Source organism: Eurypyga helias, unplaced genomic scaffold (genome assembly GCF_000690775.1).
Source record: "Eurypyga helias isolate BGI_N326 unplaced genomic scaffold, ASM69077v1 scaffold10241, whole genome shotgun sequence".
Classification (NCBI taxonomy): Eukaryota; Metazoa; Chordata; class Aves; order Eurypygiformes; family Eurypygidae; genus Eurypyga; species Eurypyga helias.
The window spans coordinates 13,068-39,979 of NW_010228995.1; the positions used below are offsets into that span (position 1 = coordinate 13,068).

At 45.3% G+C, this 26,912-nt stretch overlaps 1 protein-coding gene across 1 annotated transcript; it reads left to right on the forward strand.

Moving 5' to 3' along the window:
• Positions 1 to 829: 829 nt before the first annotated feature.
• On the forward strand, positions 830 to 25,506 carry SYBU (syntabulin (syntaxin-interacting); the record flags this gene model as incomplete). Its single annotated transcript, XM_010160233.1, has 5 exons — positions 830 to 1,060; positions 19,577 to 19,679; positions 22,023 to 22,226; positions 23,182 to 23,331; positions 24,234 to 25,506. Coding segments are annotated over 5 exons (1,796 nt in total), but the record flags the coding sequence as incomplete, so codon positions are not given.
• Between the last annotated feature and the right edge of the window lie 1,406 nt (positions 25,507 to 26,912).

The window sequence follows — 26,912 nt, forward strand, 5'->3', positions numbered from 1 at the left end:
CAATGTCAGAGTAGCCTGTTTGTTGTGTATCTCTAAAACCACTGTGACATTTAGGGGAGCTGTGATTACTCAAGATTACAGGAGATGTGACTAGATGAAGGAGGTGTTTGATATGTGGATTTTACCTCTTCCCTTCCATTTAATTGGTAAGAACCAGAGTGTTTGTATTCCTGGAGGTGAGGAACGCAGGTCTATTCCCAAGGGATCTGATGATGCCATGAAGTGCTGGTGTGCCCTCAGAGGAATTTGGGTTTAAACACAAGCAGTCTTTGTACAACACACCCTCTCCAGAACCAGGTACCTCACAGCCACTTGTCAAGAATGGAAGAGCTCTGTGATCGTGGCTGCTTTAAAAGGAAAAGCCATTTTGAGAAACCTTTATGAATTCCAGTTAAATGAAAATCCTGACTCTGTACATGTGGGCTGTAGGTCGTTCTCTTGTTGTTCAGATAGGAACATACCATGAAGGAGAGCACGTGGCCCATGCTTGCTTTTCATCCTGTGTACACTGCACAGGCCAATCTTGTGTTTTCCGTGCACTTCTTCATGCCATAAAATTCCATAACCTAGCTAAGTCAAAAGAATCTATCCTAGACCTGACTGTTCATTATGTAGCCCCTGATTTTGTATTTTCTCAGACTTAGTGAAACAAGCACTTGCTATTTTAGTCTGCCATGGGGTATTCAACACTTATTCCCATAATGGGAGAAACTAATGGCTTCTCACTGGGTTTCAGAGCCGAGGTTATCAGGTAACTGACTGTAAACAGGTGTAGTCCAAGCACTTCTTTTCTTTTTTTTCATTCTGCTAACATTCATGTACTTATTAGTTAGAAATTTTAATATTTCCCTTTTCTCTTCAGATGACACTGGCTGTCCTAGTAGCCAGTCAGTATCTCCAGTTAAGACTCCTTCTGATGCGGGAAACAGTCCAATCAGTTTTTGCACTGGTAGCGATGGAGACTTCTCCAGGAAGAAATTCAGTCCAGGGACAATGAGCGAAGGGAACCTGCAGCTGGCTCGATACAAGAAGGAGACAAAGACAAGCCTTGTAAAGCCTGGTGAGTATAGTAGAGTTCCTTTCATTTGTTTAATTACACTTTCTAATAGACTAGTACATCTGCAAGTGTCTACATACAGTGTGTTGTGCTCCCTGTGGTACCACTAATGCTGATAATAAATAAAGAAAACAGTTGGGTTCTTCCTATGGAGCCACCTGCAAGATTTTAAAAAACTATTGGTATATTAGCTTTTTCATGGAAATATAATTAACTGATGTCTTCACTTTCTTTTATGAGGCTCAGTGGTGATGTGAAATAACAGCTGAAATGGATTTTACCTTCTTTCATGGTAATTGCACATATATTTCACTGGCCAAAGACAGATGACTCTTACTCTCAAAGCAAGGAATTATAGTCTTCTGATGCTGTTAGTTTTATTTTTGGATCCTGCCTAAAGTTCATGCCGCCAGGCTGTGATAGCTCTAGAGATACAACGTGGCAAACCAGGGCAAGGTAGCGGGCAGCCTGCATGTGGGAGTTAGGCAGATGTAGATCCATACTGCATTGGCTGAATCAAGAGCATGGCTCCCGTTGCCTCAGGCTAATGGGCCACCTCAGACCACCAACTAAAACAGCACCTGCTTGTCACACATCCAAGACTAAATATCCTGGTCTGCATTGGCTGCTGTAATTTTAATGAGTAGATATAAAATGTCTTTGTGGTTCATGTACAGGCAACTCTTGATTACAAACAGTCAGGATATTTGTGCTGTCATTTAATTAGTCATGGAGACAGAGAGGGTTTTGACCCTGTACAGAGCCAGCTGAACAACTGGTGTGGTTTATGAGCTCAGGTACCTTCTGGCTATACTGTTTCCACAGTCATTTTACCTCTGGAAGCAATTTAGATACTTTGGTGAGGACCCAGCATAGATTTACCAGTGCCATGTTTAATCCAGAATCAGCAGAGAATCTGTTGCAAAACCTCTTCACTGGCTTAGTCATTGCAAGGGCTAAATAAATCTGACTTACCACTATCCCTGCAAGTTCTTCAGCTCATTTAATAGCACTGTGTTACTTAAATTTTCCCAGTCTCCCATTGCTCTGCATAATGGATGATAGTACAGTTTCAAGGCTTGTTTTCTCTTCCATTAAAAGCAAGGAATCTACTGCAGGCAGAATGCAGTGAACGTGGTATGTGACAGTCAAATCCAGCCATGGCTACCACAACCATTTTGTATGTGAATATGGATGTAGCTTAGCAAAATTTGGGTAAAGAATCTTGAATTTTTTCTTGTGATACACAGGGAAAAGAGTTGTGCACTTGTTTCAATAAATTACTTGATTGTTTTCGATTATTACACTTAAATTGACCTAAATATAAAGCTATTAGCCTTTTGCAGTGGTCCTCAGAAGTTGTCTTCATTTTAGTTGATGGTATTATTTCAAGTCTTTGAACAGACTTTATTTAGGTATTCTGTTAAGTGGGCTATTCTGTAGCTGTTGGTACCTCTGCATTGATTGACCTCTAAGGTTGGAAAATTTCCCTCTAGACTTCAAGCATATGGCTCCTGCAATCCATCAGAACTCTCAGAGCAGGAACCCGGTCTGATTAACAGAGCACATACAAGTTCCTGCTGCCAAATATCTCACTCTTTTTAGTAGAAAGTTGTCAAAGCTCACATCGTCGTCAGTGTGAGAGCTGACAGAGGTGAGGGACATTCCTGAACTGGAGAGCATGCCAGGGAAAAGCTGGGGTGTGCGTTCTCATTGTTGGCCACAGGGGTTAATGTAATTCTCTGCCATTGCTCTCTCTTGGCTTCACGTGGATCCAGTCTCTTCCCCATGACCTACTTGTGCATGAATTTCTGGTAACTCGGTCAGGAAGATCTAGCCCTTGTGCAAAGAGGAGGCATCGTCATGTAGCAAAACACGCAGAGAGTAACAGGGGAGCAGTAGAAGGGACATTGGGTGTGGGAGGAGAATAACAGCAACATGTCCTTGTTGTCCGTAACCTAGTTCTGCGTATGGCTGGCTACCTCAAATTACAGTGCAAAAGGAGTTGTGCATAATATCTTTTCTCTCTACCAAAAGCCCTTACTGGTTATGGAGATAAGCTCTACTTCATATTTATCTGAGGCGTCTTGTGATAATGACCACGTAGCAGGAGCCAGACATGAGAGACAAAAATCCAGCCTACCACTGTCTTTTACAGATGGTGTCCTGCGCTGCAGTTTTGTAGGCAAGTCCATCAGTCAGTGCGCACCTTCAAAATGCCTGTCATTGTGCTGAAAATTTATCTGTTTCCAGGGTTGTTTGCTTGGAACATGCTGAATCTCAGAAGTAACACTCACACAAATATTTAGATAATTCAGGAAATGTCAGATTGGAATAGCACCGCAGATGAACTCTGGGAGGTTTTTAGGCTGTTCCCAAAGCCCAGTGCTTTTCTGCTGCCCTAGCAGCATCACTTCATCTTTCTTTTCTATACTTCAAAATATGAACGGCAACATAGCTTTTTTCTTTTCCTTATCTAACAGCCTAAGGCATTGTTACATGGATCTAAGTCATCTTCACTTCCTGAAGTATTAACAAACTAGATTTGGATATCATTCATAATTTATGTTGTTTGCACAGCAAGCCATAATTCATCCTGGAATGCATTATCACTGCATTTTGCTAAGCCTTGGAAAGATTTATAAGCATGAAGAAATTATTCATTTGCTGTACTTGGTAATGGTTTTTACTGTGTATTAAATTCAAATCACACCAGTGTTATAGGTAAATTTGGCTTAAAGTCCGTGCCTCCTTTCCCAGGAAAGAATGGAGAGGACAGGAACATTAAGGAAGATATATGACATCCACTCCAGGAGGAAGTTACAAGCCTTTTAATTCTGGGATTTTAGAAGTTGTTCCTACTTTTGGATGTGATTCATTTAGTCAATATTAAAAGCAATAGAAATGTGTTGCAGAAAATGCCCTTGCAAAAAGGCATAAAAAGCTCAATTAACACTAGTCTTATGTTTGTATTAAGATGCTGTGCTGAATCCTACAGTTTCTGTAATTGAATAAACAGGAGCATAAACACTTCTACATATTCACATTCTGGGTGTGCTCCTCCTGCAAAGATAGACCCTGAAGTCCTGCAGCTCATGCCCACATCTTGTTAAAAATAGTGAGAACTGTCTTGCTTTCCTTGACAGTCTTTCTCATCTCGTTTTTTGACTTCCATTAGAATGCTTAGTGCAAAGATTCAAAATCTGATTTGCAAGCTGCAAAGTACTGATAAAATTCCAAAGATGTGGATGAAGAAGTGAATCTTGGGCAAGAGTTGTGTCAATAACTTTTTAAAAGCTTGCACTTGTCTTTAAATGTCTGCTGATAAAACATTTGGCCATCTATTACTGAATCTGGCTAAAATAGTAACATTTTTGATTACAGTGTGTTGAACTGCTATGGATTATGTTTCAAGAAGGGTGGTCATTGAGAATTCAGTCTTTGACAATTCAGAACTTTGTTCGGTTCACATTAATGGGAAGATCTCAGAGGCTTTCAACACATTTGTTGGACAATAGGCCGTGAGCACAAACTGAAGAATATGAAATCACATCTGAACACAAGAAAACACTTTTTTTTTACTGTGACAGTGCTCAGACACTGGCACGGGTTGCCCAGAGAAGTTGTGGAGTCTCCATCCATGGAGATACTCAGAACTCAACTGGTCATGGTTCTGGGCAGCCTGCTTCAGCTGCACTTGCTTGGGCAGGGAGTTGGGCTAGGTGGTTTCAAGAGGACCCTTCCACCCCCCTGAGATTCTGTGATTCTGTGCTGTTGGACTTTTTTTCCTTTAAATAGCGCATCACTCAGTAGTTGCAAGGCACAATTTGTGCTTTTCTTTCATGTCCATGTACTGCCATTTCACTTACAATGACTTCATAGAAAATATTTAAAAAGTAACTTTTAGCAATCACTCTTTAATTAATACTGTCATTTAACGTTGAACTGCAGTAAGTAATGTCGTACTCAGTGTGTGTTGCCAGTGTGATCTTTTCTACTTCCTGGTGAATTTGTCAAATCACAAGTGAAGGAGCCTTGGAGTAGGATGTCCCAGTCTGAACACAATAATCTTGGAAGGAATCTTTAGGACTGTACAGAGAGACAGGAGGAGCAGACTGTATCGGCCTTATTTTGGTTGTGAGTACTCAGTAGGCACAGGTGCTTTTTTAGTCAGCATTGGAGGTAATGATAGTGAACAAAAGGAGGCAAGGGAAGTGACCCTGGGAATATTACAGTCAGAGCTAAATCGACCAAACAGATCAGAAAGGAAATGTAAGTGTTTGCTGCAAATTATGGCTAGCTGTTAAAAATTACTAGCTGTTAAAACGTAATGCTCTTCCTGGTGATTTTTGTGTATTGCTTGGTGTGTCGTGATTAGATTCCCAGGCTACTAAATGCTCAGGAACGTATTCTTGGGGACACCTTGTGCAATTAAAGAGTAATGGCTAGTTAATCCATTAGTATAAAATTAGCAGATAAGTCTATCCAAATTTCTGTTTTACTTCATATGTCTCTGTATTCTAAAGGCAGTCACTTTGGCTATTTTAAAAACAAAACACAAACACTCTGATTTAGGTTATATTACTGACATCTGGCTGTATGATTTTACAGATATTTTTGTCAGTTCGTTCCTTCTCTTCAGTATGAGCGTATGGGAATAATAGTGTCTAACTCTGGTATTTATGTATGTGGCTTCACTTGAAAAACAGATGAGTTAGCGTGTAAGTTCTGCGAGAGGATTGTCGTAGAGGTAATCCTGGTAAGATACTTCACTCTCAAAAACTTTGTCTTTCTGGTTGCAGAAGGATGTGATGATAGGACTTTGCTTTATCGTGGGAAGGCTGTTGAAATATTAGAAAGACATGTTTTACTGGAGCATTTATCCATCAATATTGAATCTTGTTTTGCATGGCTTTTGTTCATTCTCTGTACCAAAGTTCTGCAAGAAGTAGGAAAAATAATAGAACTGTTGTCCAGGAGCAACACAGAATACAAAAACCAAGTTACAGAATGTGCTAACTTGAATAGATCCTGTGGCATGCAAAGAGATTCATTGTTCTTTATAAATACTAGTTGGTACTACCTCTCATGTTGAAATACTTCTTGAAATGCAGCTGCTGGACTATGTCTTCTAATGCAAAGTCACACTGTTTGGTTGTTAAAAAAGGAAAACATAACAGAAAACGTGTATTTGGAGGTAGAAATCTGCGTTGACTGATCCCTAAAATGAACAGCTGTGCTTCATTTTAAAAGCAGAACCACGTAAAGGCGAGAGCGATGGAAGGACAGGTGACCTCAGTGCAATGTGTCTCTCTTCCTGCCTTGACTTATTTAGCAGTACTTTATAACCCACATTGCAAGACTGCACCTTTTCTTGGGGAGGGATAATTAAGAACAACGGTTATGTCAAAGAACATTTAACCCAGTTACAAATGCAGGATTTAATTGAAGTACACCATGCTCCCATCCTGAAGTCAGGATACCTTACTTGCATGGTGAAGATGGGAGGATTTGTGTTTCCATTCTTGGGAATATTCAGATAGTTAAATATGTGGGTGGTGTCACGTGCATCAGATTACTGAAAGTAGGAAATGAGCTACAGCTGATTCAGTGTACTTTAAATAGCTGGTCGTAGAACAAAAAAATGTTCTGAAGATGAACTGAGTGAAGTTCATAGAATCACAGAATGGTTTGGGTTGGAAGGGACCTTAAAGATCATCTAGTTCCAACCCCCCTGCCATGGGCAGGGACACCTTCCACTAGACCAGGTTGCTCAAAGCCTCATCCAGTCTGGCCTTGAACACTTCCAGGGATGGGGCATCCACAGCTTCTCTGGGCAACCTGTTCCAGTGCCTCACCACCCTCTCCATGAAGAACTTCTTCCTGATAACTGATCTAAACCTCCCTGCTTTCAATTTAAAACTGTTACCCCTTGTCCTGTCACTGCAGGCCCTTGTAAAAAGTCCCCTCCCAGCTCCCTTGTAGCTCCTTCAGGTACTGGAAAGCTGCAATGAGGTCTCCTCGGAGACGTTGAGGGTTCCACAGCTGGACGCAGCACTCCAGGTGGGGTCTCACCAGAGCAGAGCAGAGGGGCAGAATCCCCTCCCTCGACCTGCTGGCCACACTTCTCTGGATACAGCCCAGGATACGGTTGGCTTTCAAGTTGATAACAAATGATGGAGCATCTTGCCTGACTGTAAGTTCTCCATATATATGTGTGTTTTGTACCTCCTTAAAGAATTTTAATTAATTATAAGCAGTCTCTTGATGTGGCCATGTATATTGATAAGTGTAAAGCATAAATTCTCTGAGGGGTGCAGAGGAGCTTGCATGTGAAAAGAGGAAGAGCAAAAGCCTAGGTTCCCTGAGTAACTTAAACCATATGAGGCTGGCTGTAACTTGAGCATTAGATTTTTAAGCAGCTCAATATTTGCAAAAAAAGCAGACACACAGTGGTCAATTGCTTGTGCTTCTGGAAGTCTTTCCAACTACTTTTTAAGCCATCACCTTGGCAATAAAAAGGGAGGAAGCACTTGAGCACGTGTCATCTTTCGCAGATACAAGCACATGCTTCCAGTGCTTCACTTCTGTCCCACGTGTGTTCGCAGCCACCTGCAATTCAGGGTGCTGGGCACAAAACTTCTGCGGTTATGCACTTACCACCTTCCTCACAATGAGAAAACGCACAAATAAAAAGAGATCCCTGTTACTTAGTTCAGTAAAGGGAAAAGAAACTTAGATTTAGGTCTGTTTGCGCCTCTTGTGGAGGGTGGGCTTGAGCTGCCAGGAGAAGAGTGCCCTAACACAGGGCAGGCTGAGGGGATGCAGGGAGCCAGCTCCCAAGGAAGCTGTTCCACTTCGTATAATTTTGTAACTCTTACTGGGGCTTTGAAGCCGAGTTCCCAGTAGGCACACCATAGCTCCTGTCTCACTCTCTGGCCCGATACCAGAGATACCGCTCCAGATGTACAGAAAGTGGGACACCTGCTGTTAAGGGAGACTGTCGCCTGAGGAGGCCGGCAGCCTCGAGCTTAGCCATGCGCCGCGTCCCTGACAGAGCCATGGCTCTGAGTGCCCACTGGAGTGAGTAGGGGATGCGCATGTGGGACTCACAGGGAGCACCCGGGCTGCTGGTCAGCGTGAGACACGTGCCAGATAACTCATCCTTGAGCTCCAAATGCCTTGTGATAGGGACGCAGGTCTGCTGGGGGCTGTGGGGACATGCTCCTGCATCTGGACAAGGTGGCTGAGTGCCTGGCATAAGATGGGCACTGGTGTTCCAAGGTCAGAGTTGAGGCAGATACAGAACATGGCAGTGACCTTCAGTCAAAAAAATTTCTTTTTGTATATTCAAGCAGGTTTTTTTTCTCTCTTCTGCTAATCCAGAGTGTAATCTGAGCCAAAAAAGAAAAAACGATGCTGTACGCACTGCACACTCTTAAGTATTTGTTTTAAAATGTGTGTGGGGTAAAGCTAGAACATGCATTGCAAATTGTGTATTTACTGCAGTGAATTTTCTGCTCCTTCTGGCTGTATTCTGTGGTTTTCAGCCTGCTTCACCTCCACAGAAAGAAATCCTGTGCATACGAAAGAGGCCATTATAATCTTCCCTTAGGAGATTTTTTTTTTGTGCTCTGCTTTTAAATTACTATCTGTATTATTTATGCCCGTGTTTAAAATAGCTTTCTGATTCCCCAGGCAAAGTATTCTGAACCAAGTCCAGCTACATTTTACTATGCACAACTCCCACCAACCATCAGTTTTTATTTCAAGTCATTTTTCAGGAAATAACACACATCACAGCCAGAATCCTGTGTTGCTGTTACATGGTTTTCCTTACAGTGTTCCAGCTGTATTCCTCCACCCCATGATAAACAGTGTTGCCAGTATTCTTTTTTATCTTAGAATACACAAATTGCATTCCCTTAATCTCCCTTCATAAACAGTGCCCTGTAATCCTATTATCATTATTGTTGACCTTTTTTGAAATTCCTCCAGGTTATTAATGCCTTTTTAATGGGCATCCTGGGATTTAAACTGTTTTCTGAGCAATGTTTACTCAAGAATTGATAGATTATTTCCTTTTCTGTTTTCCTTTACATCCCCTATTTCTTTTTTGTCTGACATCTTGCTGTGTTCAAAGTAGAGCTATGCAAATAACTGATTTGAGGGTTTGCTGCCAAATCAAAACATTAAAGAAAACCTTTGTTTCAGCCTGAACAAAGACAATATTGAATCTAAGATATTTAGAATGTTTGAGGAGATTTGTTGATGTTTTTACCCCCTTTTTAAAAGAAGAAAGAAATGTGTCAGTTTTCAAAATTAAAGCATCATTTTCAAACAGAAAGTAGAAAATAGTGGTTTTCTATTTTCTGGCCATGTTTGACTTAAAATCATAAATAGTTTCAGTGTTCTCTGAACTTTGTTTTTTGGTGACCAAATTGCAACCTAAAAGTTTTTTTTTCCCTAAGAGGGATTAGTTTAAATACTTCTGGAGCACTATTCAGTGGATATGCCTATATATTCTATGTATTTCTGTATTTATATGTAGGCATGAAAAGCTAAGGGAATGTCTTTATTTTAGTCATTCAAATCTCAATAATTTGATACCACTGTGGTACAAAAACATCGAGTAAGTTCTGGTTACTGGGGTCAGAAGTGGAAGCTCCAGCATAAACAATTAAGCAAGTCTTTGCAGACAGTGGTGGCATTTTGAACACTTGGCCTGTTTAAGCAGTGGTATTTTACTTGCTTTTATGTACCTAGATACCTAAATCCTAGTGAAGCTGTGTTTTAGGTGCCTTCACCCTGTTTTGGTTCTCACCAAAAAAGCTTAGAAGAACCTCAGGAAGAGCCTAGGAGAAAGGAGAAATGCATGTCCAGTCCCTGTTCCAGTAGAGAAATGACAATTAAAAATCATAAAATAAAACCCAGCAGCCAGAAGAGCAACTAGATAGAGGTTGCCCAACTTTGCCCAAAACTTGAGACTGTAGATCTTAGTTTTCTCAGGTGTGTTGGGTGCAGGGGTTGGGTAGAGTCTTCTGATGGAGGTGGGAGCTGTGGGAAATTCCGGCCTGTTTGGATTTCAGCCACGTAGCAGAGGGGCATGAAGACAGGCATCCCAGATTGAGGGGATTTACAGAGGGGCACGATAAGCTGATCCAGTTCTTACTGCTGCATGCAGTGCGTGTCCCAGGCGGTGTAATGGGGAGATGCTGTGCAGCCTCCTCCCAGTTCAGAGCTAAATCTGGCCCTGCACATCCCAGGTGGGTCCTTTCCCCAGTGAGGCAGACGTCAGAAGAGAGCTTTCCTGTGGCCGCTTTTGTGTGGACCCTGATGTATTGGGTGTAGCGTGAAACACCCACCCTGGTCTTTAGGCAGGAGCCAGGCACTGAGCTGTCAGTGCTTTTAACGCAACCTGCTGCTAGCCTGCCCAGAAACAAGGGTTTCACATAGCTTTTACAGGGACCCAAGCACCACTTCCAAAATTTCCCCCTTGGAGGAAATTTCATCCTTTCATCCTTTCATAAATCCAGCCTCCAGCCACTACAAGGTGGACATCGCTTCCCTGGGGAGCTTGGAACGCAGCGCCTTTAACATGACATAACAAAACAGTAAAGCTACTTTATAGTAGCGCTATCTTATATATGCTATTACAGAAAATGTATTTAAAGGAAATGAACATTCTGCAGGGTTTGTTCCATATTTTATTAGTTTTAAGAGCCCTGTCCTGCTTCCATGCTGGGGCACGTCATTACAGGTCTCTCAATTCCTCCCTTCTGAAATCCTGTAAGTCATGGAAAGCTGTTGGCTTTCGAAATCCGGGCAGGCTGTGACTGTTGGCTAGAGTTGGCAGAATACAGTGTGACCACAAACCCGCAAAGATTAATAAGCTGAAAAAGCACAGGCTTCATGTCGGTCATTTCTGCTTCTTTACGATAAGAGTGCTGTTGGGGAAAAAAAATCAGCCAATGTCAGCAGTCCTAACTTGAAATGCATTGCCCTAGACCTACCTTGGCTTTATTACTGTAAAAAATACAATTTAGGCAACAAATCAATATATGGATAGGGTTTTACTGTTCTTTTCAATAGATGACACTTGAGCTCTTACTAGGTTTTTGTAATCATTTCAGCGTGCATGTTACAGTAAATATTTGATTAGCTCATGACAAATTTTGCTTTTCATCCTGGGACAGCAGGGTTGTTTAGTTAGTTACCTCCCAAATAGGTTTCTCCTTCCAGTGTTTTTCTGCTGCCTGTTGAAAACATGTCAAACTGATTTAAAATGTTTTGTGCACATTATAATGAAAACCACATGTCTTCTATGAAGGGTGACTGTGCAAAAACTTGCAGCTGAATCAGGTTTAGCGTGTGATTTCATGCCTTTGCATATATGCTGTGAACGCGTGCTAATTGCTGTGCCCCAGCCAGCCTCTCTCCTCCTTGCGCCTTGGAATCAGATTTAGGAGATGTGTTGAAGGGGCCTCTGAAAGCCCTTTGTTAAACTTCTGCCACCAACGTGACGGGAGGGCTGGGCTGGTTTCCCAGTCTGTGATGGAGTTCGCTCCTTTTCTGTGTACTGCTAAGTCATCCCTGCCAAAGATGACATTTTCCAGCTCCTAAAAATACTTCTGACCAGCCTATCCATTTCCCGGCAAACAGACCAAATAGCACTGCCAGGTACATGAAAAATCTCCTGAGGTGACGCTACACGCTTGCTTATAAAAGATACTTGTCCGTAGCTGCATTTACACATACATTTTATAAAACTGTCAAATGCAAGCTGAATATTGTGCACTGCAGCTCTCAGTGTATTTTTTGAACCTCCAGTCTCAATGTTTCTATTAAGGTTGATGTAGCAAAGCAGCATCCTTCCATCTCTTATCCAAAGCGCCTTTTTGTTTGAACAGGAAGATAAGTACCCCGGACTGTTCTCTTTTCTCCGTGAACATATGTTCCCCTTGACAAAGGTCATTTCAGGATGAGAAGAGAAAATTTATGGCAGCCATTTTTAAGGTATTGTTAGAACAGCTCAAACTGCATATAGAAGCACAGAAAATAATTAGGTCAGGGTGATTTCTGTATGAAGAATCTCCTTAAGATATGTAAAGCAGGAAAAAAAAATACTTGTAGTGCTCTTTGTCTATTCCAACATCTGTTTGTGGTTGCCCTACAAATCCATGAATTAAAAACAATTAAGAAAAACACAAGCCCATATCATAGTGTTACGCAGAATATGTATAATGGCTGTCAGCCAATATCAGTAATTAGTTTGTAGTGACTGTGTTTATAGAGAAGAGCTTGATTGATTGTGGTTTCACAGCATACACAAGTCACATTCTGTATTCATTTTGAGATCTGCAGTGCTTATAATTTGCATTAATGTAGTTCGGATTACTCCCAAAACTTACAGTATTTAGATGAAATCAGAAAACTGCTTGATGAGATAAATTTTGATTATTTGATAACAAATCTTCTTCCAAAGTAAGAAGAGTAAGAGCAAGCAAGGTGAGCAGAAATCAAGTAAATAGTTTAGATCACACAACCAGCAGTCTGAATTGAGAGAATCATTTGAAAAAATCATGTTCAGATCCCAGGTTTTGCTTCACATCTCCTCTAGCAGCCTACGTTACCAGTTGCTACCGGCCTGTGCAAGCAGCTGAAACGCGGTAACAGACGTAGGCAGCAGTGCTGCCTGATGAGGGAGCGCTGACAAGCAGTTGAGTGGGTGTCCACTGGAGACTGGGGAGTGATGGCTTCGTCTGCCAGCGCAGTGGGATAGGGATGGGGATACCTGTTGGTACCCAGGATTGACCATGCGTTGCTGTGCCCAGCTACTCACAAATCTGAGTTTGATGACTAAATCACATATAAAATAAGAGGGGACAGTTAGGTACTAAAACCCAAGATTCCCAGCAGAGAGCATGCCAGAGAGGAACACACCTCCACTAGTCCACCAGAGATCATAGAATCATAGAATCATAGAATGGTTTGGGTTGGAAGGGACCTTAAAGATCATCTAGTTCCAACCCCCCTGCCATGGGCAGGGACACCTTGCCCTAGACCAGGTTGCTCAAAGCCACATCCATGGCTTTGAGATGGCAGAGAGCAGTGCCCATCTCCCAGATTTAGCCACCTACCTCGCAGTCCTGTAGGCAGACCATCTCAGTGAGGGTGGGCAACCAGCACCTTTCGTTCCTTTGGAATGTGGCCAGTTGCCAGCTGTTCTGTGTCGCAGCTGAATAGTCAGTGTTGAGGGACAAGATCTGGGTTCAGTGCTCCCCTTAGACCAAAAGAGTTCAAATCCGCACTTCTCAGGAGTTTGGGGTGGGTTGACCCTGGCTGGAGGCCAGGTGCCCACCAAGCCACTCTGTCACTGCCCTCCTCAGCAGAACGGGGCAGGGGGAGAAGATAGGATGGAAAAGAACTCGTGCGTCAAATTAAAGGCAGTTTAATAAAGCAAAAGCAAAGGCCATGCAAGGAAGCAAAAGAAAGCAAAAGATTTATTCTCTACTTCCCATCAGCAGGCGATGCCCAGCCACTTCCCAGGAAGCAGGGCTTCGGTATGTGTAGCAATTGCTCCGGAAGGCAAGCATTGTAAATAACGAATGCCCCACTGCCCTTCCTCCTCCTTTCTCCTAGCTTTTATTGCTGAGCACACATCATATGGTATGGAATATCCCTTTGGTCAGTTTGGGTCAGCTGTCCTGGCTATGTCCTCTCCCAGAATCTTGCCCACACCCAGCCTAGAGTGGGGAGAGAGGGGCTGAATGTTGGAGAGGCAGCCTTGATGCTGTGTGAGCACTGCTCAGCAGTAGCCAAAGCACTCATGTGTTATCAGCACCTTTTTAACTTCTAATACAAAGCACAGCACTATGAGGGCTGCTATGGGGAAGACTAACTCCATCTCAGCCAGACCCAGTAGGGTTCCTGAACCACTGTGAGCATCCTCAGCTTCCTCCACTGATTCTGGACCTGATCGTAGTGGAGAGTATGAGACATGGGCTGAGGGGAAGCATGTGGGAACAGCTGCTGTCACTGAAGATTAGAGCAGTCCACATGGATGAGAGTCCTGTGTCCTGTTTCTTGCTCCCAGGATTATATCTGGTTTTAGCCAGTTACTGTTTGGTGTGAAATATAATGGCAAGTCCCAGATAAGTGTCTCATGTATAGAAATAGGAAGTGAAATAAGTGATAAGTCAAAGGCCAAGGACTGGAACCAAAATCCACTGTCATCTATGAGCTTGACACTGTGACTCGAGTACATTTCCCACTGGGAGACTTTGCCCTTGAAATGGGTAATTTTTAAGAGTGTTATCTGAAAAAAAAGCCTCAAGCGATAAAGCAAGACTTCATAACTTCTCTGCAGCTCGTTTTTCTTACATTTGCCAGTGCATGTGAGCAGTGTGGGTTTCTTTCCTAGATTGCTTGTGGTGTACAAAAACAATCTTGCAGGAACAACCCCATATTAAACAGAAAAGAAGCAGCATTGGTATTTCTTGGAAATACACTGCTTATGCTGTTAAAGCTTGGAACTAGACATGTAGCTGTGAGTTAAAAGTTTTAAGATAAATTTAATCTCTTAAAAATACAGGTCCTTTCAATAGTGGGCATTACGACTGAATTCTCTCTACTTTTCCAGCTGCTTCTAATGGCTTTGCTGGAATATTTTACGACGTCAGGCACTCTCTCTTCCCTTGGGGTTTTTTATTTCCCTCTAAATAAAGCTATCTACAGAAACAGTGGTCCACTTACTCCTCTAGTTGCTGCACCGGCCTGGTGAACATATATGTGTGTTTTAGTGTCTTTTCCATATAATGGGATGCTTTTGAAGGCCAGGAAGCTCAGCAAACTTAAGTGCTTTACATTCTGAGGACAAGCTGTTTCTGTCAGCACTGTTTTATTTACAGCTCTGTTTCACTAGGTGACTACATGCAAAACCTAGCATCAAGACTGATAGATCTATAAAAAGGTCGTGTTTATGGAGTCAGAAGATAGGTATGTTCTGTGGTTTATATACTTTTGCAGCTATGAAACAGTGAAACAGTCTTTGCATACATATGTACATACATGACGTGGTATTTCTATGCTTGCATACTGTCCCAGCAGGTCCAATATAGATTTGTTTGGGTTGGAAGGGACCTTTAAAGGTCACCTAGTCCAACTCCCCCTGCAGCGACCTGCGACATCTTTAACTGCATTAGGTTGCTCAGAGCCCCGTCCAACCTGACCTTTCCAGGGATGGGGCAAGTACCACCTTTCTGGGCAACCTGTTCCAGTGTTTCACCACCCTCATTGTTAAAAATGTCTTCCTTGTATCTAGTCTAAACCTACTCTCTTTTACTTTAAAAGCATACCTATATATACCTAATCTGTTGTACCTGTGAAAGCTGGGAATTCCGATGGAGGTGTAGCAGCCCTTGCACAGGCAGCTCTTGCTCTGTCTCCTCATTTCTGCCCCAAAGTTTGTACTTCCATCACATGCAGGATGGAAAATTTGCCCCCGAGTAACTGGTAGCGCAGTTGCTATTCCCGAACTTCGGCAGGACAGCGTCACCCCCTGAGCCCTGGTCCCCGACCCACGCTCTTGATGGACCCTTGCCACCCGCTCTGCCCCTGCCTGGCTGTGCCGTCCCACGCGGCCGGCACTCATCATTTCTCCTCCCCTCTGTGTCAGCTGGAGCTCGGCTGTGGCGGTGCTGTCAGGGCAGCAAGGGGGCTGAAAGGCAGCAGAAAGCGCTGTGCTGTCTGCAACGTGCCCTTAGCTCTGTGCTCATTGAGCGTGGCACTGGGTGCGGTGTGGTTTCACTCCAGCTACTCAGATACCCGTTCCAGGCAAGAAGCAATCCTGGAAAATGTTACAGTAGTTTGTTGGCCATCCTTGTGTTGTTCTTCCCATTGCACAGAGCAGTGCACAGCCCAGCTCCCATGGCGTGGGCGTGCTGCTGCTGGGAGCCCGCTGCAAGGCGGGGGAAGGCCAGAGTGACTGGCTTCCCAGCATCCATCAGATTCCATACGTGCGGCAGGAGCATTTCCATCGGAGCATGTTCTGGAGCCGGCTCCTGCCAGCAGGCTGTGACACTGAGTGGCTGGAGCACAATGAATGAATTTCCAGTGAGCCGGCGGCTCAGCGTGCAGCATCTTTTGCAGGAAAGGGTGGGTAAGACAGTCCTCTTAACGGGGAAGTGCCAGATCTGGGCACAAGAAGTGTTCTTCCAGTTAGAACAGAAGAATATGTTTTTGAGATACATCAAGCCCTTCCATGGTTAATGCTGAATCGGTGGGTTGCTCTGGGCCTTACATTCTGCCCCTGTACTCTGCTCTGGTGAGACCCCACCCGGAGTGCTGCGTCCAGCTGTGGAGCCCTCAACATCAGAAGGATATAGACCACTTGGAGCGAGTCCAGAGGAGGCCACGAAGATGCTCAGAGGGCTGGAGTACCTCTGCTATGACGAAAGGCTGCAAGAATTGGCCTTGTTCAGCCTGGAGAAGAGGAGGCTCCGAGGAGACCTCATTGCAGCTTTCCAGTATCTGAAGGGGGCCTACAAGGGTACTGGGAGAGGACTTTTTACAAGAGCCTGTAGTGACAGGACAAGGGGTAACGGGTACAAATTGAAAACAGGGAGGCTTAGATTAGATATCAGGAAGAAATTCTTCCCAGAGAGGGTGGTGAGGCACTGGAACAGGTTGCCCAGAGAAGCTGTGGATGCCCCATCCCTGGAAGTGTTCAAGGCCAGGCTGGATGAGGCTTTGAGCAACCTGGTCTAGTGGAAAGTGTCCCTGCCCATGGCAGGGGGGTTGGAACTAGATGATCTTTAAGGTCCCTTCCAACCCTAACCATTCTGTGATTCTATGATTCTATGTGTGGGCTTTTGCAATCACATTGTCACAGCGACAGAAATAGTCAACAGGCGTCCTCCGGGAGCTGACGGCCTGGAGAATGGCGTTAGGAGAGGTGAGAGGCCATGTTCAGCTTCTGCCCACATTGCTGCTAGGCAAGGAGTTTCATCTCTTTGTTAAGACATTTCCCCTTGTTAAGACATTTCTAAGATAGAAGTCACGCTTACCCAGGAGAATATGTTGCAATTGGTATTATATGGATGGATGCCGTGTTGTTTTGCTTAGAGATGTCTACCAAATGGGAGAAAATATTTTTTAAAGTCTCCTAGTAGCATTGCTGTCGAGCTGTGCTACATGCAGCACTGGCTTGAACATCACTAACACACTTGGAAATGATACTAGTAGTGACCCCTTTAATTTATCAAATGTTCTCAAAGATCCTATAAATAGCCACGTGCCTAATTTTAAGCATAAGTCATCTCCTGTGCTCAGTGTTAAGCTTGCATGTAGCTATTGTCAGAATTGGGGGCAGAAAGGTTAATTCGTGCTTTGCAGGCACGGTGCCTGGTCTCAGATGCAGTTCAGTCTTTCAGAAAGCTCAGCCTTCGAGGCGGTTGTGTTTTCAGGCTCTGCTGACTCCTACGGGAGTGCCTGGCTCGGCAGCCCTTCCCAGCACTACGCTCCAAGCCAGGCAGGTCACGGAGAGGTGATTATTAAGCCTTGCTTCCTTGAAATGCTTTCGATAGCGAGATCTGATTATGATGTGGTCTGCTTAACCAGAGATGAGCCTCCTCGGCTAGGGCTGCTGTTCTCAGTGCTGCAGCCAGGACGTGGCTTTGGAAGGCTGCTGACATCTTGCAAGGGCAGGAGTGCTTTGGGGGCCCCAACAGCAGAGGTATGATATCCGTGCAATGTGTTTTCCTTTTCGGGTCTTGTTTGGAAAAGTGGATTTGGGAGTAGTGTGGTACCTAGGCAGTATTCGGAGTGTACTTCAGTCTTGTAGATGGGAGTGTTGTGTTTATCAGGAAAACTCTGTTGCAGCTTTGGACATCGTGTCCCACGGTCGTTTTGCTTCCCCAAGGAGAGGGTCACTGACATCTACATCTGTAGACCTGATATAAATACTCTGTCAAACAAAGCAGCTTTGCTGCCCTCCCTCCCTCCCCTCTCCCATTGCAAACTTCCACGCTGCTCTGATCTGATTACGGCAGTGGTGACTTGGCTCTGATTGTCAGGGGTGTTGTACTGGGCATGGAGTTGGCTAGAGGTGATAAAGATGGGTCCCAGGGATACCCTTTCTAAGCTTTGCATTCAAGCACTTTGAAACCGGGGTGAGGAATATTCTGGGCTGGGATGAACCAGAGGCACGGAGAAACAGGGGCTGGTCTCGGACCTGGTGAGTTTGGGAAAGAGCTGGGTTAAATCCGAACACGTGTGATCCTAAGACCGGTTGCTAAGAGTTACCAGATGGTAAGGATGGTTGCTGGATGTCTCAGCCTCTTTAAGGCTGTGAAGACATGCTCCATCAAGGCCTTTTCCCAGTCCTGGTATTCAGGGGTGCAAGGTATGCCCATCACCCTCAGCTCTGCCAAGGATTTAAGAGAGATGGTGCACTTCAAGGTTTATCTGCTGCAGTGGGGTGATGGTAGCTGCAGCTGCATCTCCCCCTTATGGAAAAGAGAGCAAGAATGGGGGTCATGGTAGGTTTGCAGCCGCTGGCCGGGGGTGTCTGCACGTGGGACAGCACCCAGAAATTCTATGGTGTGAGATTCTCCCTCCTGACCAGCTGCTTAAAGGATGTTGCAAAGTTATTTCCATCCCCTCAGATAAAGTCACCATCTGTTACTGTGGCTCTGCAGCCTGAGACCTGGGTATGGCCTGGGACGCTTGCCATTTGAGCGACACACTGAAAAGACCCCTAATTTTAGGGTTAGTACACCTACCTACTACTGACCTTAGCAAAATGAGAGTAGTTTTCTTGGATGTTGCCAGAGCTTTGGAAATAAAAACGGTGATCCATAGAAAGTCAGTAATCAGATAGATGGCTTAGCACCCGAGAAGCCCTTGAGAGCCACACGTGGTTATTGGATTGTTTTAAGGCTATTAGATCTGCCTCACCATGCTTCTGTGCCACATGGGAACCTGCAGGCATGTGTACATATATATATGTCTCTGCCCTGTTAGCCTGTACACATTTATACGTCTATACATGTATTTATGTAACCTCAGAAACCAAAACAGGAGCAGCTTTCCTCCCAGGAAGTCGTGTTTTCGTGTGGTTTAAAGCAAGAGAGGTCTCCGGTTAATTGTGTGCTCCTAATTGCTGTGCTCCTGAAGGAGCCACGTGAGCAGCCTCATTCATGTACTGGTGGCTGTGAGAAAGCAAACAGGTTGTCACAACAAACGTTCCTAGCCGAGTCCTAAAATGGCTTCTGTAGCGTGAGGGTTTGGTGTCCAAAACTTTTTTTTCTGCTCTCGCTGAAGTGCCAGTTCTGAAGAAATGTTGACAATCTGGAACGAATCCAGCACTTGTCCTCAGGGATGTGTGAAAATCCGTGCAACTTCTGAAATTCACACAGGACAGACAAAGGAAGGATGCTTGTGATTCATTGTTATTTTGAAAACAGTCTTTGAGTTATAATTTCCACCATGTTTTCACTCTTCCCTTTTCCTTTCCAGGGAGCGAAGCCGATTTTAGCTCTTCAAGCAGCACGGGCAGTATTTCAGCGCCTGAAGTCCATATGTCTGCTCCTGGGAGCAAAAGATCTTCTTTCTCTCGCAAGTAAGCATAGCAATTTTTCCTGAATATTCCAAGTCTTGCTCGTGCAAGGTAGAATGCTGTGTAAGGTTTTTCAGTTAACATGTACAGTACCGGTATTGTGAGCTTTAAACCAATTTGGGTAACACTGTGCTCTAGGGCAGCGCTTACACTGATGAGAACTGTGATATGAGAGAGAGAGAAAAAAAAATGCTGTATTTGGAGCACAGAAACTGTCAATATGCCAGATCAGCCGACTGCTGTTTTTTTGTTGTTTGTTCATAGCAAGTGTGGGAGCTGCAGTCAGGTGAGGCAGAAAAGGGCTGGAGTGGAGGAGGAAATAAGTGGGTGTATGTTAGTTAATAGCCATAATTCTAACCAGTTAGCCTTAACCTTTTGGTCTTTCCCCTTTGTTTTCTCTCTGTAATAAATTGTCAGCTTGGCATGTGCCTTTCCAGACCATGACCTTAATTTTGTAGGAAGAAGTACACAATATTGCCTTTGACACCCTTTTCTTAAACACCCTTGCCCAACCTTCATTTAACTAAAACTATATGCACATTAAAAAACCCCAAACTGTAGTCATCCATCTAAGTGAACCTTTCATGAAAATTTCTGTGAGATTTGCTCCCACCACGTGTGAAGTGCAAATCCAAACAGCTTGCGACTGCGGGGGGCGTTAGGATGGAGCTGCGCACTGCCCACGCAATCTCTGCCGCTTCCATCTTTTGGAGTAGGAGGGAAGCATTCAGAGTGACAGGGCTAGTTTCCTGCCCTTTGTGAAGAGCTGGCAGGCGGGCTGGGCCCGGCAGCGGGATACCCGTATGCTTAAGTCACACAGACGCCTGCAAGGTCACAGCGTGCCTCAGTGTACAGAGATCGGCAGAATGATGCATAATGAGCAGTTTCATAAAAATAAACGTGACTTAGGCACTCCAGATTAAATCTAACAAATAAAGGTACTGGCTGTGGGGAAAAAAAACAGTACTAACTATAATATGAAGCCCTAAAATCACCTTACTTTCAGTAAGATTATGTATTATTTCATATCTTACGGTATATTTCAATATACCTTTAAATTAGAGGATACTGACCTGCCTAATTGAAGTCCTCCGTAGCCGTGCTCGTTGTGCATTGCCGTGTTACGCACGGCCTGTGCCAGTTCTGCCTCACACCTGAGTCAATGCTGTCCTGTACCAGGTGGAAGGAGATGCCTCCTTTGCAGTATCTTTTAACTGTTTGACTTGACTCGCTACGGAGCATCTCGGTGTTGTCACAAACCACAGCCCTGCGCGTCAGTGCAAAATCACTGTAAAATCACCCAGACCGCAGCAGTGCAATGAAGGTTTGCAGCCGCCCCTCAACCATCTGTTCCTTATAAACTGTTCCATTTTCAGGGGAGGGAGGAAACCAAGTCAGGCAATTTTAAGAGGATATTTTGCTTTGTAATTCTGTGGTATTTAGATTTTTATGTGCAAGCCTTCTCTTTCGCTGGCTGGATTTGCCTTTTTCCGTATTTCTTGAACCCTGCCCTTTCATTACGGTTCAGAAGAACAACTTCCAGGGGAGGATGGAGGTAGCAGCGTAGTAGCGTGGGAAGGCAAACCGAGGGAGCAAGCGGGAAATGCATCGCAAAAAGCGGAACGCCCCAGCCCTTCAGCAGCTGTCCGGCAGCGCAGACACCGATGGCTTTCAAGCACACACAGTTGACAGATTATTTCAGAGTGGGAAAGAAAGGTAGATATGTATGAAGGAAACTGGAAGGAATAAAGAAAAGGCTGTGCTTTCCTTTGTCTATTTTAATACCGTGTTAGGCTGCTCGCAGCGGGGTTTGAGCTGTATCTAAGCAAATGAATGGCTGACGGTGACAGCTGAAGCACCCCGTGTGCCAGAGGCGGAAAAGAACAGTGGCTCAAACAGAATCTGTTTTCACTGCATGCTGTGATCCCTGGGGCTGCTTGCTGAGGAGCATGAAAGCAGGCCCACAGCAAACCTCCGGAGCTGGGCATCTCTTTGCAGGCCTGGCTGGGAAAAGTCGAAATGTGGTTCTCTTGGCACTAGTCCTCTGGTTACTTAATGGAGTCAGAGGATCAGGGAACGTGGATGATCTGATGGAGTCACTGGGAACTGTGCTACCCGCAGAGAAATGTGAAAATGGCTAAGGTTTCCCTAGGTCACGTAACTCTGGGAGCCCCGCAGTCAGTGACAGAGCATGCAGTGGCTGACGACTTCAGGACTTTCTTTCTTCTCGGCTACTCACACTTACCTGTCTGGTTTAGTGTTTAGACAACTTTGTGTGTAAAATAAGACGCATAATGGGTTGCATGGCGAGGACAATATGCTTTAACCATTTTGATTCCCCTCCAGCCGTGGCCCGTATGGTCGGAATAATGGATCTTTACCCCACAAGTCTGGATGCAGCCCACCCAATTCTCGTGAAAAGGACTCTTTGGCAACAGTGTGCAAAAACCAGCTTAGTCCTCCCATCATCCATCAGAGTTACAGGGCTTCTTCAGCCAGCAGCAGCAACTCAGGCTCATACAAAGGAAGCGACAGCAGCCCAGTGATGAGGCAAGTCTTTATTTCGGCATCCCAGTGTTGAGCGCATGGGCTTCCCTTCCCTGCACCGTAACGTGGGATCAGCTGTCGGGGATGAGGAGCAGGTCACCTGCTCCTCAGCACAGGAGTGACTCCTCACACCTGTGGCTGGGCAGCCAACAGGGTGCTCCATCCCGTGTAGAAGCTTTGTTGTTTCACTACTGTAAAATTCCCTCTGTAGCTGGTTTTCACTCCAAGGCAGGCTCCTACCGGTGGTTTCATGCCATCAGGTCTCATGTGGATCTACTGGTTCTTTTGTATAAGGGTCATTTCACTTCAGAGAGAGTTGGGTGGGGTAGTATAGAAAACTTTACACACTGAGGTGAAAATTCACCCTGCCCAGCATTAGGCCCCTCCCTGTGCCGTTTTCTGTACAGGGAAGACAAGAGATACCTGCCAGGGCATGTGACACACTGCAGAGAAGAAATCGCCGCCACACTGCTGCTGTTGCCCTCCGTCAGGCAGCTCAGCAGTCAGGAGTGTCAGACACACACCTCGGGCTAGAAGGGGTGAGCCTGGCCTTCAGGGTCTCGGCTTTGTCACGCAGGTGGAGCTGAGCTCGGGCCGTACGCTGCCGCACCGAGCTGTGTCTGCAGCCCGGCCCGTGGCCCGGCTGTCTGCTCTTGGGCACACAACCCGGTTTGGGTGAGGGGAAGGCTAGGTATTTTGAAGTTAAACGTCTCATTTGATGTAACGGCACTGCAACCAAGTACAGTGAATAGTAAACCTTGTGCTACAGCCACAATTCCACCGTTTTCTCAAGTACTTTGATTTGCCAGGGAGAGTCACCTGTGCTGACACTGAGGAGCCCCAAAGGAGTCAAGTGTAGAGTTGGCTTTGCATCAGTCCATGGGATCGTTTTCTTCGTGCCAGGGCTGAAGAACTGTAGGAGAGATGTTGTGTGAAGGTTTGTTTTATTTCTTTTCAGGCGATCAGGGAGATACAATTCTTGTAGTGACAGTCACAGCATTAAGCCACAAAATCCAGAGCAGTATTTGACTCCTCTGCAGCAGAAGGAAGTGACCATACGGCATTTGAAAACGCGGCTGAAAGAGTCTGACAGCAAACTTAAAGAAAGGTATGTTTCACTTCAGAAATCAGAAAGATTCTTTCAGGAGCGTAGAGGGGTGGGAACCCTGAAGGTTTGTACTTATTTCTTGACCACATAAATTGTTCATTAAGAAATTTGAAATATGATCAGTCTGATTAGGTTGTTTTCAGGTAATGCAGGTTTCCCAGCATGCTCAGTGAGTATGTACCATGCAGTCTAGTTATGAATATGGCCGTCTCTTTTCCCTTTTTTGAACTTTCCCAATAGAATGGTTTTAAAGGATAATTTTTTATCAGCACGCCTGCTTGTGTTTTTGTTGCTTAGATATTGAATTTTTCACAACAGCCCTCTGTATGGATGCAAGGCAAAGAAGTGACAACTTGCATTGGATGGATTGGATTCCATTAATTGGAATGGATGTTGTCTCTTTCACTAAAACAGCGCTCTCCCCACTTGCTGGCAGGTCAAAGCAGCAGCCTCTGGCTCCACGCTGGGCTGGGTGGGTGCAAAGCAAGTCGTGGGCCTGCAGCCCCCAGCCATCCTGCTGTCTGAGGCCAGTGCTGGCCTTGGCTGTCCGTGACGAGCTGCTGGCTGGCACGGGGACACAGCCGGGCGGCTCTTTCGCGTGTCCTCCAGGGCAGGGCGGGAGGTGGGATGTTAAGCTCTGTGCTGGTTGAACCTGACCTAGAGGCCCCCACTTGAACCTCAGAATGTCGGGGATCGTGGCATAGCCTGCTGGCGAGGTCAGTAACCCCAGTTAGGAGGCAGCTGGTGTGTCTCTCAGAGGTGGCAGAAAACGGTGCAAGGAGGAATTTGCTTCCTACTTGGAGCACCTCTGCAGTATAGCCAGCCCAGTGCGAGGGAGACGCACACTGACTCTTCAACTGACCAGTCAGCAGAAGTGTTACAACATTGTTCTTTTGCTACAGGGAAACAGAAATAGAAGAGCTCAAAGCTCAGCTGGGACGGATGAGAGAAGACTGGATTGAAGAAGAGTGTAATCGTGTGGAGGCAGAGCTGGCCTTAAAGGAAACAAGAAGCAAAATTAAACAACTCAAGCAGGTTATTGAAACCATGAAAAACAGCCTGGCTGAGAAAGACAAAAAAATTCAGAAATACTTCATAGACATAAACATTCAAAACAAGAAACTGGAATCTTTGTTGCAGACCATGGAGATGGCTCAGAACAGCTCGGTGAGAGATGAGCAGTGCCTGGAGTACAGTGACTTGGAGGGGAAGCCGTTAGCATCGTGTGCCGTGATGCCAGACAGCCTCATCACAGAGGACCAAGCTCTGGAAGAGGTGGCAGATAGTGGTCTGCTTCTTAATGAGGACACAGCTAACGGGACTGACACATTTGAAGAGAGTTTGATCACCACAGCCTCTGAGCTGAGTGATCCAGCTCCCTTCAGTTCTGCTGTGAATAGAGAGTTGCTTGAAAATGTTCTGGCTGAAAAACTCATGTCTTGCCAGGAGGAGAAGAGCAGCAACACGACGGTGGAACAGGCTATCCAGACTGACGTAGTGCCATACAACCTAGATGTGGAGCAGCTCATTCAAAACATCTTCAGAGCTCAAGATGCCTGTCCTCTAAGCCCACCTTCTTCCCTGAAGGAATTGGGTGAATTTTCTTTTGGAAGCTTCAGTGATTCTGGCGTAACAGTGGACTTAACTCCAAGTGATCCAAACTCTGCCATCCTTCTGTCTCCTATGGAGTCTCCATGCCGAAAGGTGAAGCATGCAGTTAACGAAAACAGTTTCATGAAAGAACTTGATTTTGTAGAACCTCACGATGATGAAGCCTTTGGATATGTCAGTACTTTCTCTCCGACAGGAATAAAGAGGAGATATTGGAGCAGCAGTCTCCTCAGAGATGTCCTGGCTGTAGCAGCCCCTGCTGTGCCAACTATCATGTGGGCTTTCAGTACTCAGAGGGGAGGAATAGATCCCATTTACAATATCGGAGCGTTGCTCCGTGGTTGCTGCCTGGTGGCCCTGCACTCCTTACGCCGTACACCCTTCAATGTCAAAACCTAAAGTCCTCTCTGCCCCTGGGCACCAACTGCCTGAGGCAGAGAGAGGGGGGAGATAGATATAAAAAGTTACTGTATATTCTGGCAGAGTCCATCATTTTGCTTTTAACTGTTTGATTTGCACTTTAAATCGGTTCGAAAACATGTTCCTGTATTTCAAAATGAAAAACGTGAACCCTGTAGTTGCGCAAGATGTTCTTAACTGGTGTTTTTAACAGTACTGCTGCCTACAGCAATAGTCCTCCTGCTCCCAGGCCCTGCATCCCTCCCCCGTGCTGGTGTCTTTCTGGTGCCAGCACATGGGCACAGTGACCGTGACCAAGGACGTGAAGAACTGCAGCTCGCACTCTTCCCTGTTTGTGTGCCGAGTGAGTGTGAAGCTGAGTTTCCCCGGCTGGTTCGGTGTGTGCAAACATACAGGCACTTTGCACTGCTCGAGGGTAGCGAGAGACGCGCAGGGCCGCGCATGGCCGGAGAAAGGTGGGCTGTTTCTTTAGGCAGCGCTGACCCAAACCGTTTGTGAAACTACAGTGTTCAGTGTCACGGAGCCTTGTTCCCACGTGTACTCCAGAAAGCATGCTAACGCTTTCCATTTGTTGTCTGAAGTGTCGATGTAGAGGTAAAGCCCATGTGCCCCTCGCAGCTTCCAGCACATCGTTCGTGCCCGTCTCGTGTAATGCTCTTCTCAGTTGTACGATGGCTCGAGCGTTTCACCAGTCTTGTGCTTATACGGGGACTGTAACCAAAAATGTACCTTGTTGGAGTCTTGAAACATGTTACAATGATAAGTATAGGCGTGGAGACACTCTGAATATTAATGTTGTTTTAAAGTCTTAATGTATTGGAACCTGATAGTCATTCGAGCCTTTTGAAAACCACGTATAGATGTATTGTGTTTTAACTTATTGTTTATTTAATTGTTTTATTGTAAATTACCTTTATAATCACCAGTTCAGTAAAGCATGTTAGAAATGTTAAACGCGTGCAAGTGGTTTATTGTAGAAAGCTATAACAAATACCCCGTCTCAGCTGAGCTGTCAGGCACAGGCAGAGCTGGAGGAGGCACTGTGTCACGGCCTGAGGAGCCATCGGGACCCAGGGAACAGAGCTGGACTGAGAAAAACTCATCACAGCTCCAGACGTAAGCACTCAGCCAGCGCAAAGGGCTGCAGTCGTCCTGTGGCCACGCACACCACCTACTCCATCACACCCACGCTGCGCGAACGGATGCAGTCCTTAACCCCGCGCAGTCTTCCAGAAGCTCCTAACTTCCCATTTCTGCACTGCCAGGAGAGGATCGGTGTTCCTGGCATTTAACACAAGTCCAGAAGGCCCTGGTTTAATCCGGCCAAGAGTCACGCCAGGATGCCACCGTAACCATCAAACCAAGAGTTCTGCATGTCCAGACCCTGAGATCTGTGCACAGATGAGAGGGGGCAGCGTTGCCCAACAAACCCTGGGGTTTGCCTGGCGCCACCCAGCCTCTTGGCAGCACCTCTGCCCTGTAAACTGGCCTCCTGCGTTCCCCTCCAGCAACGCATAGTACCTCCTTGTGCCACTGTCGTGGTCTAACTC